This window comes from Myxine glutinosa, chromosome 4, assembly GCF_964187855.1.
Source record: "Myxine glutinosa chromosome 4, kmMyxGlut1.1, whole genome shotgun sequence".
NCBI classification, from domain to species: domain Eukaryota; kingdom Metazoa; phylum Chordata; class Myxini; order Myxiniformes; family Myxinidae; genus Myxine; species Myxine glutinosa.
The window spans coordinates 202,574,093-202,589,779 of record NC_136264.1 but is presented as its reverse complement, the minus strand read 5'-3'; the positions used below and the strand labels follow the sequence as shown (position 1 = coordinate 202,589,779).

The window sequence follows — 15,687 nt, the reverse complement described above, 5'->3', positions numbered from 1 at the left end:
ATTAAAATGTCTTGCATTATATTTCCCTATTAAAATGTCCTGCATGATATTTCCCTATTAAAATGTCCTGCATGATATTTCCCTATTAAAATGTCCTGCATGATATTTCCCTATTAAAATGTCCTGCATGATATTTCCCTATTAAAATGTCCTGCATGATATTTCCCTATTAAAATGTCCTGCATGATATTTCCCTATTAAAATGTCCTGCATGATATTTCCCTATTAAAATGTCCTGCATGATATTTCCCTATTAAAATGTCCTGCATGATATTTCCCTATTAAAATGTCCTGCATGATGTTTCCCTATTAAAATGTCCTGCATGATATTTCCCTTTTAAAATGTCCTGCATGATATTTCCCTATTAAAATGTCCTGCATGATATTTCCCTATTAAAATGTCCTGCATGATATTTCCCTGTTAAAATGTCCTGCATGATATTTCCCTATTAAAATGTCCTGCATGATGTTTCCCTATTAAAATGTCCTGCATGATATTTCCCTATTAAAATGTCCTGCATGATATTTCCCTATTAAAATGTCCTGCATGATATTTCCCTATTAAAATGTCCTGCATGATATTTCCCTGTTAAAATGTCCTGCATGATATTTCCCTATTAAAATGTCCTGCATGATATTTCCCTATTAAAATGTCCTGCATGATATTTCCCTATTAAAATGTCCTGCATGATATTTCCCTATTAAAACGTCCTGCATGATATTTCCCTATTAAAATGTCCTGCATGATATTTCCCTATTAAAATGTCCTGCATGATATTTCCCGAATAAAACGTCCTGCATGATATTTCCCTATTAAAATGTCCTGCATGATATTTCCCTATTAAAATGTCCTGCATGATATTTCCCTATTAAAATGTCCTGCATGAAATTTCCCGAATAAAATGTCCTGCATGATATTTCCCTATTAAAATGTCCTGCATGAAATTTCCCGAATAAAATGTCCTGCATGATATTCCACGATTAAAATGTCCTGCATGAAATTTCCCGAATAAAATGTCCTGCATGAAATTTCCCGAATAAAATGTCCTGCATGATATTTCCCTATTAAAATGTCCTGCATGATATTTCCCTATTAAAATGTCCTGCATGAAATTTCCCGAATAAAATGTCCTGCATGATATTTCCCTATTACTAGTACCCGACTGCAAAACCGCAATGAGCCGGCGAAGCCAAAGCCTCTTGCCACTATTTTACCCATCACTATGGCATCAGTAGGTTAGGTAGTTGGTAGTAGGTAGGTGTAGTAGGTACCGTACCGAGTTCAAAATGACACCATTTGCATTGTGGATGAGATTAAAATTGATAAAATTACCTTCTTGATTAATTCGGTGAATTCCGTCTCAATTTCGGATATTTCCGGCAGTGAAAAACTATCCCCTACGGCGGCGAGATTTCTAAAAAATAATTCTTCGTCAATTTTAGAATATTTGACGCCGTTTTCAGCCTCCGAAACGGTAATAAGCTTTTTTGAAATATTTTTTTAAATGCTCGAATCTCATTGGTTCCGGTGTTTTGTGACGATTTTCGTTGAAGATAACCATGGCCTGTGTGGGCCCGGGGAACGAGGTTGGTCTTAAAGTATTTTAATTACAAATTAGAGGTGCATAAGATTGTGAATCAAAAAAAGATGGGTGAAACAAACTCCTATTGAACTTTTTCGCAATTTTTTATGCATACTTCCGCATCCGCAAGATGGCGGCCTCCATGGAGCGATTTGGTGCGACAAAGCTTCGAAATTCTCAACGGATCCAGCAAAATCTGGCTTTTCAACGTAATACGTGTGCGTTCATTCACAACACCGGCCTCGCCGGCTAAAATTTCCTGCATGATATTTTTTTGTACATTTTCTCTGAAGTAGCTAATGATGATTGTCTAATTCTACAGCTTGACATGATTGTCCAGTTTGAAGCTGTGTGACCCTTTTTTTGAAAAGGTACGCTGTGCCTCCCACGATAATAATCAACATCAAACTCAAACTGAAGCCGAGTCTCTGGGTCTATCGTTCCCACATCGCAGACCGGTCAGTGGTCTCTGTCCTCCACCGCATCCTTTATGGTCTTGCACCCTCTGCTCCTTCTGTGCTTTGTCTCCCCACGCCCCAGGTTTCTGTAGGATGCACACGGCCCACGAACAACACCTTCTGGCGAAACTACCGAAATCCAGAATCACTGCTCACCTGCACTCATCAATTCCTCTTTTCTCTCTTACCTGTGGAACAAACTTCCTCAATGTCTTTCTTCCCTGCAGGGCTTCAAGACAACTGTTCACCACCATCTCAGGTCACTCCCTCCCCCTCCCCCCCTTATTCACAACCATCATGGCATTTCCTACCATCATGAAACCTCCACTCCCCCCGCCCCTCCGCCCCTCCGCCCCTCCGCCCCTCTCCCCTCCACCACATCGGTTGCCTGCAGTGTGTGCTGGATAATAGGCAGCCATGTTGTTGAATTGTGCTGACATGTTGCCTGTTGTACGTGCTGGATAATAGGCAGCCATGTTGTTGAATTGTGCTGACATGCTTCCTGTTGTGTGTGCTGGATAATAGGCAGCCATGTTGTTGAATTGTGCTGACATGTGTCCTGTAGTGTGTGCTGGATAATAGGCAGCCATGTTGTTGAATTGTGCTGACATGTGTCCTGTAGTGTGTGCTGGATAATAGGCAGCCATGTTGTTGAATTGTGCTGACATGTTGCCTGTTGTACATGCTGGATAATAGGCAGCCATGTTGTGGAATTGTGCTGACATGTTGCCTGTTGTGTGTGCTGGATAATAGGCAGCCATGTTGTTGAATTGTGCTTACATGTTGCCTGTTGTACGTGCTGGATAATAGACAGCCATGTTGTTGAATTGTGCTGACATGTGTCCTGTAGTGTGTGCTGGATAATAGACAGCCATGTTGTTGAATTGTGCTGACATGTGTCCTGTAGTGTGTGCTGGATAATAGGCAGCCATGTTGTTGAATTGTGCTGACATGTTGCCTGTTGTACATGCTGGATAATAGGCAGCCATGTTGTTGAATTGTGCTGACATGCTTCCTGTTGTGTGTGCTGGATAATAGGCAGCCATGTTGTTGAATTGTGCTGACATGTGTCCTGTAGTGTGTGCTGGATAATAGGCAGCCATGTTGTTGAATTGTGCTGACATGTTGCCTGTTGTACATGCTGGATAATAGACAGCCATGTTGTTGAATTGTGCTGACATGTTTCCTGTTGTGTGTGCTGGATAATAGACAGCCATGTTATTGAATTGTGCTGACATGTTGCCTGTTGTACGTGCTGGATAATAGACAGCCATGTTGTTGAATTGTGCTGACATGTGTCCTGTAGTGTGTGCTGGATAATAGGCAGCCATGTTGTTGAATTGTGCTGACATGTTGCCTGTTGTACATGCTGGATAATAGGCAGCCATGTTGTTGAATTGTGCTGACATGCTTCCTGTTGTGTGTGCTGGATAATAGGCAGCCATGTTGTTGAATTGTGCTGACATGTGTCCTGTAGTGTGTGCTGGATAATAGGCAGCCATGTTGTTGAATTGTGCTGACATGTTGCCTGTTGTACATGCTGGATAATAGACAGCCATGTTGTTGAATTGTGCTGACATGTTTCCTGTTGTGTGTGCTGGATAATAGGCAGCCATGTTGTTGAATTGTGCAGACATGTTTCCTGAAGTGTGTGCTGGATAATAGAATAGGCAGCCATGTTGTGGAATTGTGCTGACTTGTTGCCTGTTGTGTGTGCTGGATAATAGGCAGCCATGTTGTTGAATTGTGCTTACATGTTGCCTGTTGTACGTGCTGGATAATAGACAGCCATGTTGTTGAATTGTGCTGACATGTGTCCTGTAGTGTGTGCTGGATAATAGGCAGCCATGTTGTTGAATTGTGCTGACATGTTGCCTGTTGTACATGCTGGATAATAGGCCGCCATGTTGTGGAATTGTGCTGACATGTTGCCTGTTGTGTGTGCTGGATAATAGGCAGCCATGTTGTTGAATTGTGCTGACATGTTGCCTGTTGTGTGTGCTGGATAATAGACAGCCATGTTATTGAATTGTGCTGACATGTTGCCTGTTGTATGTGCTGGATATTCGGGAGCCATGTTGTTGAATTGTGCTGACATGTTTCCTGTTGTGTGTGCTGGATAATAGGCAGCCATGTTGTTGAATTGTGCTGTCATGTTGCCTGTTGTACGTGCTGGATAATAGACAGCCATGTTGTTGAATTGTGCTGACATGTTTCCTGTTGTGTGTGCTGGATAATAGGCAGCCATGTTGTTGAATTGTGCAGACATGTTTACTGAAGTGTGTGCTGGATAATAGGCAGCCACGTTGTTGAATTGTGCTGATATGTTTCCTGTTGTGTGTGCTGGATAATAGACAGCCATGTTGTTGAATTGTGCTGATATGTTTCCTGTTGTGTGTGCTGGATAATAGGCCGCCATGTTGTGGAATTGTGCTGACATGTTTCCTGTTGTGTGTGCTGGATAATAGGCAGCCATGTTGTTGAATTGTGCTGACATGTTGCCTGTTGTGTGTGCTGGATAATAGACAGCCATGTTATTGAATTGTGCTGACATGTTGCCTGTTGTATGTGCTGGATATTCGGGAGCCATGTTGTTGAATTGTGCTGACATGTTTCCTGTTGTGTGTGCTGGATAATAGGCAGCCATGTTGTTGAATTGTGCTGTCATGTTGCCTGTTGTACGTGCTGGATAATAGACAGCCATGTTGTTGAATTGTGCTGACATGTTTCCTGTTGTGTGTGCTGGATAATAGGCAGCCATGTTGTTGAATTGTGCAGACATGTTTACTGAAGTGTGTGCTGGATAATAGGCAGCCACGTTGTTGAATTGTGCTGATATGTTTCCTGTTGTGTGTGCTGGATAATAGACAGCCATGTTGTTGAATTGTGCTGATATGTTTCCTGTTGTGTGTGCTGGATAATAGACAGCCATGTTGTTGAATTGTGCTGATATGTTGCCTGTTGTATGTGCTGGATAATAGGCAGCCATGTTGTTGAATTGTGCTGACATGTTGCCTGCTGTACGCGCTGGATAATAGACAGCCATGTTGTTGAATTGTGCTGACATGTTTCCTGTTGTGTGTGCTGGATAATAGGCAGCCATGTTGTTGAATTGTGCAGACATGTTTCCTGAAATGTGTGCTGGATAATAGAATAGGCAGCCACGTTGTTGAATTGTGCTGTCATGTTGCCTGCTGTACGTGCTGGATAATAGACAGCCATGTTGTTGAATTGAATTGTACTGTCATGTTGCCTGCTGTACGTGCTGGATAATAGGCAGCCATGTTGTTGAATTGTGCTGACATGTTTCCTGTAGTGTGTACTGGATAATAGGCAGCCATGTTGTTGAATTGTGCTGACATGTTTCCTGTAGTGTGTGCTGGATAATAGGCAGCCATGTTGTTGAATTGTGCTGACATGTTCCCTGTAGAGTGTGCTGGATAATAGGCAGCCATGTTGTTGAATTGTGCTGACATGTTACCTGTGGTGTGTGCTGGATAAATAGGCAGCCATATTGCCACCAGAAAACTCATATCCAAAAGCCACCACGTATTTTGCATTCGCACGGCTGAGGGGGTATGTCTTGCATATATATTGTTGCGGTTGTGCCATAAAGGCAAACCCCCTATAGTCAATTTCACGACAACATGTATCCTGCAGTAGTTAGTTATGTCGTATTGAATGTAAAAATTAGCCCTTTCCCATTGTGTAGTAATCAAGACCAATATGCGTTGAAGTTAGGCAGGATGTCAAGCCTTCGTGTGGTTGGGAGAAGCCATTACTAATGTGCAGGAAGGCGTGGCCAGAAGCACAGGCCCACGTGACCAGTGAGGAGGCGGGAACACCTAGCCAGGATGCAGCAAACCTCAGCCAATGGGAGGCTGTGGGACATTTTGAAGGCATGGCGGGTGTGATAAAACCCCCGCTCAGCGCATTTTCATTCTCTTTGTTTTGGGATTTTGCTGCGCTATGACCTCCTGTTCTGAACTCTTAGCTTTTGGGATTTTGCTGTGCTGCTACCTCCTGTTCTGAACTCTGGCCTTGGATTTTGCCTCGTGGATGACACGATTCTCTTGCTTTGGATTTCGCCACATGGACGACACCCTGCTCTGGACTCTCTTGTTTTGGCTCCACCAGGCGACACGTGTTTTGGCCTTTGTGTTTCGTCGACCACCAATCGCTTCTGCGCCGATCTCTTGCGCCATCCGGCTGACCTGCAAGCTTGTCCAACCTGCGCTGAAGTTCATCTACCTGTTCTGAAGTTCATCTACCTGTGCTGAAGTTCGTCCGCGCCAACTTCGAGGCAGCGTTTCGTCCTTCGGACCTCACCTCATCGAACTGCGAGCCGCGCACACCAGACCACATGGTCACCAGTGAGGCAATTCCAGCACGTACATCGGTACGCCAATAACCAGTGTGTTTAATTCCCTGTGTGAGTGTGTCAGAGTGTGAAGGCACCAGTGGGGTTTATTATGGTAGGTAAGAATAGGTAAGCTGAATCTTCGTCTGTTTCTCTGTGCCTTCTAAATAAAAGGCTGTACATTTTGTTGTTACTTTCCACCCTGTTCGGTACGTCTTTTCTCCATTGGCCTAGCATCATCCGAGACCGAATTTGGCTAGACTCAGGTCCATAAATCTCGTGGGGTAACACCGCTTTCCACACCGTGCAAATCCGCTCGGCACCCTTAAGGTGTGGGAAAGTGAGGGTTTGGTCCCCGGTTTCTCTGGGCATGTGTCTTGAAGGTATTTGGAATATTGACCTGTAAACTCTTCGACGCGCGACTGGGAGATTGGCAATCGGAATTGCTTAGCAATCCGTCAACCACGAACTTAGTCGTGGATGGCGGCCTCAGTGGACCCGGAGTTTGAGGGGGAGCAGGGCATAAACCCCCCTTAGTACATCGACGAACCCGGGATCCGCAACAATATATATACTCACGGCATCCAGCTCATTGAGAGCTTTCCATTGCAGGTATTCACAGTTGAGCGCCTCCGCGGTGTGTACTGCACGGCGCATCTGGCTACTCCACACCTGCAACTGCGGTTTCCCCAGCCGTTCCACAAACTCACTTAATCTTAAGGCAAACTGCAAGACAAGAGAAAGTTCACTTATTTAACTCTTGCTTAATTACAGTCAAATTAATGATTACACAGACTTAAATGTCCTTTTTGGCTTTAATCGCTGGTGGCACTGCATCTCGGCAGCATTTTGTGCCCATTTTTCGTTGCCCTGAGAAGATAGGGGTGGGTGATCTCTTGAAATCACCACAGCCCCTGTGGAGATGGTTGGCCTGAGATGGTGCTTGGTGTCCCTCTTCAGGTCTTTCATCCAGCTACGATGAAGAATGCAGCTATACATGAAAGACAAAAAGTCGTCGCGTGCTTCGAGTGGAGCTTAAAAATGGTGGGGTTCACAGTATGACGTCACTCTTGTCAAGTTTGATTGGGTGAGTCACGTGTTCACAAGTATACAAGTAGACCTTCTTACATCCACAAAAGACCCCCATCATCTCATCGATATTAGTGATAAGCACGATAATCTCAATCTTATTGTCACAAACCTTCTCTCCATTGGATGTAAGATCCGAATCTCCTCCCAGGCGACCATCCCTCTCCCCTTCACTTTCCCCATTCCGGCAGAGCAGCACGCAGTGGGGCCGCACGTGAACATGCATCAAGTAGTACACCACTCGGCTCTGCAAGTGCTCTTGAACACAGTTCACGAAGAACTGTTTCCCCACATCAATCACCTTCATGAAAGGAAGGTCCCTTGAGGTGGATATAATGAATGGGAGGGGTTGGTGGAAGAACATGGAGGCAAAGAATAATACATCAGTTCAAACCTGCAAAAGTAACATTTTGTTCTGTAAAAGTTAAACTCAAAATAGCATCCATTGGTAAATGTGTGCAGCTTTCCTTCTTTCATTGATACTGCTATTAACAACTTTGGATGCAAGCTTTTCAGTGTAGCTCTTTTCATGATTACATCATGCTAATTATTCTCTGATCAGATCAGGCTCTCATGGGATTGCCACTTTGGGTGTAGTTGGCCTTTTCCCCTGCGGAGTGGGAGACAGGGATTTGCAATCACGCATGTTTGTGTGTGTTTGTGCGTCAGTGGTTGTTACCTCTATATGCTGGTTTCAGAAGGTGGAACGGAACCCTCCCAGGTCTCAAAGTATCCACCTCCACATGTACAAGGTGAGCCAGAAATATGGTCATTTTTGAAATTCGTGTGAAGGAAATAAAAAATTGTATTTCAAAATAAATGAATTCATGATATTGAAGTACATAACATGCATTTTAATTATCTTTATTTTTTACTGATTTCGTTTTATTTTTTGCAGGCAAAACACTTGAGTGACCATGTAGAACTGGTCGGGTGAAGAATGCGCTTTCACTATCAAATCTTTTTACAAGAATAATGATAGTGCAACTGCTGTACAATGTCAATTCAAACTCCATTTCAATGTTCAACATCATGGAAATGTGCCGTCTGTTCATGCTATCAAGTTATGGGTTCAGAAGTTTGAGAGGACCGGTTCAACTTTAAAAGAGAAACCGCCGGGAGCACCCAAATCAGTAAGAACGGCACAACACATTGAGCATTTAAGGGAGTCAGTTTTGAGAAGTCAGCATCGCTCCAGCCGAAAGCATGCATCAGCCTTAATAATTCATCACACGTCACTATGCCGCATATTGCATAAGGATTTTTTTTTTTTTTTTTTTTTTTTTTTTTTGTATACAAGATCGAGGCTCGTGAAAGAGCGAACATTAATCACACAGAAAGACAAACCGACACATAAAACATATAACATCGGGAGCGGTAGACAAGATGGGGAGAGAGGGGGAAGGACACAAACACAACATTTGAGAGCAGGGACCGAGAGACATGGAGACATCGAGAGATCTGAGAGAGGGCGAGGGCTTTGGGGGGGGGGGGGGGCATGGGAAAGGGGCGGTGGGAGAGGTATAAAACATATGGACACTGCCAGGACTTCCAGGAAAGAAGTTGGAATTTCAAACAAGGTGGATCTGGGGTGAATTAGCGGGGGTAGAAAAGATCAAGGTTTTGGATGGGGGAAGATAAGAGATGGTGGTGAACAGCTGTTTTAAAGACCTGGAGGGAGGAGTGGGATTGAAGGGAGTGAGGGAGTTTGTTCCAGAGGCGGGAGAAAAGAGGAATGAAAGAGTGAAGGTGAGCAGAGAGCCGAGATTTCGGCAGTTTAACCATCAGAGGGTTGCTGGCAGATCTTGTGCGACCTGTAGGAATATTTGGGGGACAGAGCACAGAGAGAGCTGGGGGTGCAAGGCCGGAGAGGAGTCGGTAGAAGACAGAAAGACCACCTACCTGCCTGCGGTGAGTGAGTGAAAGGCCCTCAGAGATAGCTTCATCGCGGGAGATTCCAATAATTCTGAAAGCTTTGGTTTCAACAGCGTGAAGCCGAGCTAGGTGTGAGGCAGGAGCACCGGCCCATAGGGGAGAACAGTATTCCATTGAGCTGCGGATGAAAGCCTTGTATGTGGTGAGGAGCTCAGGTGTGCCGAGGAAGGACTTCGCACGACGGAGGATGCCCAGTCGGCGACTGGCTTTGGAGGCCAGCTTGGAAATGTGGTTTTCCCAAGAAAGATCATGGCAGATAGTGAGACCCAAAATCTTGAGCGACAGAACTTCTTGGAGAGGATTGTTCAGAAAGTAGATGGGAGGGTTGTCCAGTCGATCTTTTCGGAGAGACATAGTAAGAGTGTGAGATTTGTCAGGATTGAAAGACATGTTCCACTTGTTTGACCAGTCTGTGATTTTGTCCAGGTCTTCAGAGAGTGAGGAGGCAGCAGACTGCCGATCTGAGGGAAGAGGAATGGAGCGGCAGAGAGTGGAGTCATCAGCAAAGAGATAGAGAGGATTTTCGAGAGAGTCAGAGAGATCATTGATGAAGACCAGAAAAAGCACGGGGCCCAGAACACTGCCTTGGGGAACTCCAGCCTGAACAGGAAGAGGAGATGAGAGAAACCCATTCAGGGCCACACGTTGACGACGACTAGAGAGGAAGTCCGCCAGCCATGCATGGAGATTTCCATGGATACCAAAGGAGGAGAGTTTGGTGAGCAGAGCGGGGTGCCAGACCGTGTCGAAGGCACGTGATATGTCGAGGGAGACAGCTCTAATTTCCTGTTTGGCATTGAGGACCTCCATCCATTGTTGAGATAGCAGAAGCAGCATGTCCAGAGTAGAGTGACCTGGTCTGAAACCAAATTGATGATCAGAGATCAAGCCATTGGAGAAGAGGAAAGATTTCATATCTGAAGCAATGATGGATTCCATGACTTTGCTGATAATTGGGAGAAGGCTGATTGGTCTGTAGTTGCTAGGATCTGTTTTTGCACCTTTTTTGTGCAAAGCGGTGATGTTGGCTGATTTCCAAGCAGATGGCAGTTGACCTTGAGCAAAAGAGAGGGTGAAGAGAACAGAGAGAGGGTGAGATAGAGCAGCAGAGCAGGATTTTAGGACCCGTGGGCTGATGCCGTCGGGTCCAGTTGCAGAATCAGAGTCGAGGGTTGACAGAAACTTTTCCACCTTGTCAGGAGGAAAGGACACGGAGTCCAGGAGCAGCAGGGTACGACTGGGTATGGTGGGTACAAAGAGGGATGGGTTTGGGACACAAGATTTAGAGGCAAACACAGAGTTGAGGCATTCAGCTTTTTCACGTGCGGAGTCAGCTGTGTAGCCATTTGAGGTAAGGGAAGGGATGGAGGGGGAACAAACACCAGAAACGGATTTGACCAGACGCCACCAGGATTTGGAAGAGGGAGACAGATAAGAGAGTTCGGTCTTGAGAACGGAGAGATATTGTTTCCTGGCTCTCCTGAGGGTGGACACACACTTGTTTCGGGCTTTGTGAAAGGAAATGAGATTTCCTTCCGTTGGATTTGCTTTCCAGGAGACGAAGGCAAGTTGTTTCTGGGCAACAGCCTCACCACAAGATTCCGTGTACCATGGACGGGAGGAAGGGTATGACAACTGAAGACGAGATGGGATAAATCTGTGCATGAGAGAGAGCAATTTACTTTGGAAGAATTCCCAGGATGAGTTGATGTCAGAGGTGGTAGAGATGGGAGACCAGTCCAGATGATTGATGGCTGCTTGAAGACCGTGCCAGTTGGCCTGAGTGAAATGCCAGACTCGTCGACGCTGAGCAGGCTCCCTTTGAGAATGATAACGGAAATGCCGTCAATGTCTTCTTTGAGAACGATACGTGAGCCCAATGATGTGGTTTCAGCAAAATGGTGCAACCTCCCACACCACCAGATAGTCCATTACTACTGTAAGGGCGCTTTTTCCAAAGCATGTCATTTCCAGAAACGGCGATATTCCATGGCCAGCGAGGTCACCTGATTTGACTGCATGTGATTATTTATTGTGGTCATATCTAAAGGTCAAAGTGTATGTTAACTGTCCACAAACTCTTCATGAACTTCAGGAAAACATCAGATGCGAAATCAACGATATTGACATAGCCAAGTTGCAGAACGTCATGAATAAGTGGCGTCCAAGATGGGAGGAATGTGTCAGACGAAATGGTGCGCATCTCCTAGACCTAGATGTTCTTTTCCACAAATAAATGCCACGTTATGTACTTCACTTTCTTGTAAAAATTTGTTTTGAAATACAACTCTTTATTTCCTTTACATGAGTGTTAAAAATAACCATATTTCTAGCTCACCCTGTATATCTGTGTATATGAGTGTGTGCATGTATATCTGTGTATATGAGTGTGTGCATGTATATGTGTGTGCATGTATATGTGTGTGCATGTATATATGTGTGCATGAGTGCATAAATGTATAAGTGTATATGAGTGTGTGCAAGTATATGTGTATATGAGTATGTGCATGTATATATGTGTGTATGAGTGTGTGCATGCATATGTGTGTATGTATGTGTATATGTGTATATGAGTGTGTATATGTGTGTACGAGTGTGTGCATGTATATGTGTGTGTATGTATATGAGTGTGTGCATGTATATGTGTGTGTATGTATATGAGTGTGTATATATATGAGTGTGTATGCATATATGTGTGTATGAGTGTGTAAATGTATATGTGTATATGAGTGTGTGCATGTATATCTGTGTGTATGAGTGTGTGCATGTATATGTGTATACAAGTGTGTGCATGTATATATGCATATGAGTGTGTGCATGTATATCTGTGTGTATGAGTGTGTGCATGTGTATATGCATATGAGTGCGTGCATGTATATCTGTGTGCATGAGTGTGTGCATGTATATCTGTGTGGATGAGTGTGTGCATGTATATGTGTGTATGTATGTGTGTATGTGTATATGTGTATATGAGTGTGTATATGTGTGTACACATATGTGTGTATGTATGAGTGTGTGCACGTATGAACAGTGTCTGTCTGTCATTAGGCCATATAACATTTGAAACCTTTTGAGCTTTTGTTATCAAATTTTCAACAAACCTTTATTTATGAGACTATGGAGAAGATAATTAGAAATTGGATCAAAATGTGAAAGGGCAAAGTCATAGTGACTATGAATAAGCCATTATTAGCACAACTTCCATGCTTCTTTATTTATTTACCATTGAGCTTCAGTGTGTCCATCCAGGCCATAACATATTAACATTGTTACCAATATTGAGCTTTTGTGGACAAATCTTCAACAAACCTTTATTATGAAAATACGTATAGAGAACATAAATGTATAAAACGCACAATTGTTTAAATGTTTTTAACTGTCGGTTTCGTCAAGTTTAGTTTGAGTCCAAAGCTCACGGGCTTTGCATGTTGAGATGTAATTTCTAGTTTCTAATTGTCCTCCTGAGGTATAAAGGTGGTCAACCCAGAGAATTTGGCAATTGCTATTGGTTTAACCATCTGGAAAATGTTATACAAGGTCAGATCAATAGATTTTAAGTTATTATGCGAGAGGTGAAACGGGTATCTGAAATTTTCATCGGAATTCCGAACTGTCCATCCTTGAATTTCATCAATTTAACAGGAGTGCCCAATGTTGGTTAAAATCAGTCATGTCGTGCATCCCCGTGTGTCCGTGCACGTTTACTTGTCCAGCTTCTCTGAGAGCGGCTCGTAGCTGCGCTGGTAGCAGGCAATGCGGCGGTGAAAGTCGAGCAGCGCCTCCTCTTGGCTGCATGTGCAGTAATCCGGGTTGTTCAGTTTAACTTCCTGTAGGAGGAAAAGGAAGGATATTTTAGATCATATGTCGATATTGGGTAATGACTACCTTGGTCAAGACTATGCTTCAGCCTTTAGTTTATGATGGGGACAGTCAGCCATGGAAGCTATTGCTATGAGACAGAACAGTGTCAAACTAGAGTTCATTTCAGAATGGAAAACAGAGAAATAACCAGAACTGCCACTTTAAAACTGCTGGCAGTGATGACCGGTTTACTCGCACCCACTTTTGATACAACCCCACTTTTGATACAATCCCACTTTGGATACAACCCCACTTTTGATACAACCCCACTTTCATTGGACATGTTTTGACAAAACCACCTTGGATAAAACCCCGATAAACACACACACACACACACACACACACACACATCCCCCTACCCACACACACACACACACACACACCCGCACACAAACACCCCCACACCCACACACACATCCCCCCCTTCACACACACACACACACACACACACACACACACACACACACACACACACACACACACACACACACACACCACACTCACATCCCCCCCTCCACACACACACACACACACACACACACACACACACACACACACACACACACACACATCCCCACAAACACACACACACACACACACACACACACACACACACACACACACACACACACACACACACATCACCCCCCTAAACCCCCACACACATTCCCAAATACACAAACACACACACGCACACACATCCCCACACACACACAAACACCCCCACACCCCTCCCCCCACACACACACGTCCCCACACATACACACACACACACACACACACACACATCACCCCCCTAAACCCCCACACACATTCCCAAATACACAAACACACACACGCCCACACATCCCCACACACACACAAACACCCCCACACCCCTCCCCCCACACACACACGTCCCCACACATACACACACACACCCCTCCACACATACACACACACACACACACACATCCACCCCCCTCCCCCTCCACACGCACACCCCAACCCCCCCCCCCCCCACACACACATATCCACCCCCCCACACCCACACCCACACACACATCCACACACACACACACACACGCATACACACACACACATACACAAATCCCCAGACCCCCCCTCCCCCCCCCCCCACACACACACGTCCCCACACAAACACGCATACACACACAAACACACACACACATACACACATCCCCAGACCCCCCCCCCCCAACACACACACACATCCCCACACAAACACACACACACACACACATCCCCACATGCATACACACACACATACACACATCCCCCCACCCCATCCATTAAAAAAAAAAAAAAAACACGTTTAATTAACGATATCTGCCACCCATGGAAGAACGTCATGCCGTGGCATGACGTCATCCGTGGAGCGTGCCATATGTCAGCGTAAGAACGAAGAATCCCGTCGATCGAACTTGGTCAAATTTTTCATGATTGTCACCAAATTTGTTGTGGTATTTATTTAACTCATCCGAGGCAATACGACAATCGAAATCCGATTTGAAATCGGAGCCAAATTGACGCCGCAAGGTGTGCCTGCACACATGGATATTTTACCTGAGGAAGATTTCACTTTGGAAATGCGATCCATTTAAAATGTTAGATTTTGAATAACTTTGTCATTTTTCATTGGATTTCCACCAAATAAAGGTCACCATTGCTTGCAGATACCTCTCTTTCTCCTTAAAATTGAAGACAGGATGAACTTCAGAGCGAGAAATAAGCCGAGGCGGCGGAGAGTTTTACAATGTTATTTTCCCATGTAAATGACAATATAACGTAGTTTTACGAAAATTCATCACAATTTGCCCAGATTTGTTGCATTCGAATGTTAATACCCTCTAGCGACTGCCAAATCCGAAGACAATTTAATTACGAGCTACCCTGAGCGAGTGAGGTGGTTATGTCACACGGCCTGGAAAGACAAAGTGTTGCGGTTCTTCTTCTTCACGCAATAACAACTTCCCGCTTCCAGACCACACATCCAATCATCTTTAAATTTTGCACACTTGTTACTCTTCATGACTTCTACTATAGTATGAAGCTTCACGTCGATCAATAAAGCAATTCAAGAGATATCCATTCAAAAAAATATTTTCGTTTAATTAATGTTATCTGCCAAACACTATCTCTCCACACTCAAGAATGAACTCTCAAACCTGTCTCCTTCCTCCAAACCCTGGTGGCGTCTGGTCAAATCCGTTTCTGGTGTTTGTTCCTCCTCCATCCCCTCCCTCACCTCAAATGGCGACACAGTTGACACCGCACGTGACAAAGCCGAATGCCTCAAACTCTGTGTTTGCCTCAAAATCTTGTATCCCAAACCCATCTCTCTCTGTTCCCATCTTACCCAGTCGAACCCAACTGCTCCTGGACTCTGTTTCCTTCTATC

At 44.5% G+C, this 15,687-nt stretch overlaps 1 protein-coding gene across 4 annotated transcripts in view; it reads right to left on the bottom strand.

The window, feature by feature from the left end:
- LOC137425640 (6-phosphofructo-2-kinase/fructose-2,6-bisphosphatase 3) overlaps positions 1 to 15,687 on the bottom strand; it is a 105,417-nt gene that overhangs the window by 43,971 nt on the left and 45,759 nt on the right. For all 4 annotated transcript variants that reach the window (XM_078776914.1, XM_078776915.1, XM_068114257.2 and 1 more), the window contains exons 8-10: positions 13,131 to 13,252; positions 7,603 to 7,810; positions 6,981 to 7,127 (exon numbers count right to left, since the gene is read on the bottom strand). In XM_078776914.1, the coding sequence (XP_078633040.1) occupies positions 6,981 to 7,127; positions 7,603 to 7,810; positions 13,131 to 13,252 (477 nt within the window). The remainder of the gene's footprint in view (positions 1 to 6,980; positions 7,128 to 7,602; positions 7,811 to 13,130; positions 13,253 to 15,687) is intronic.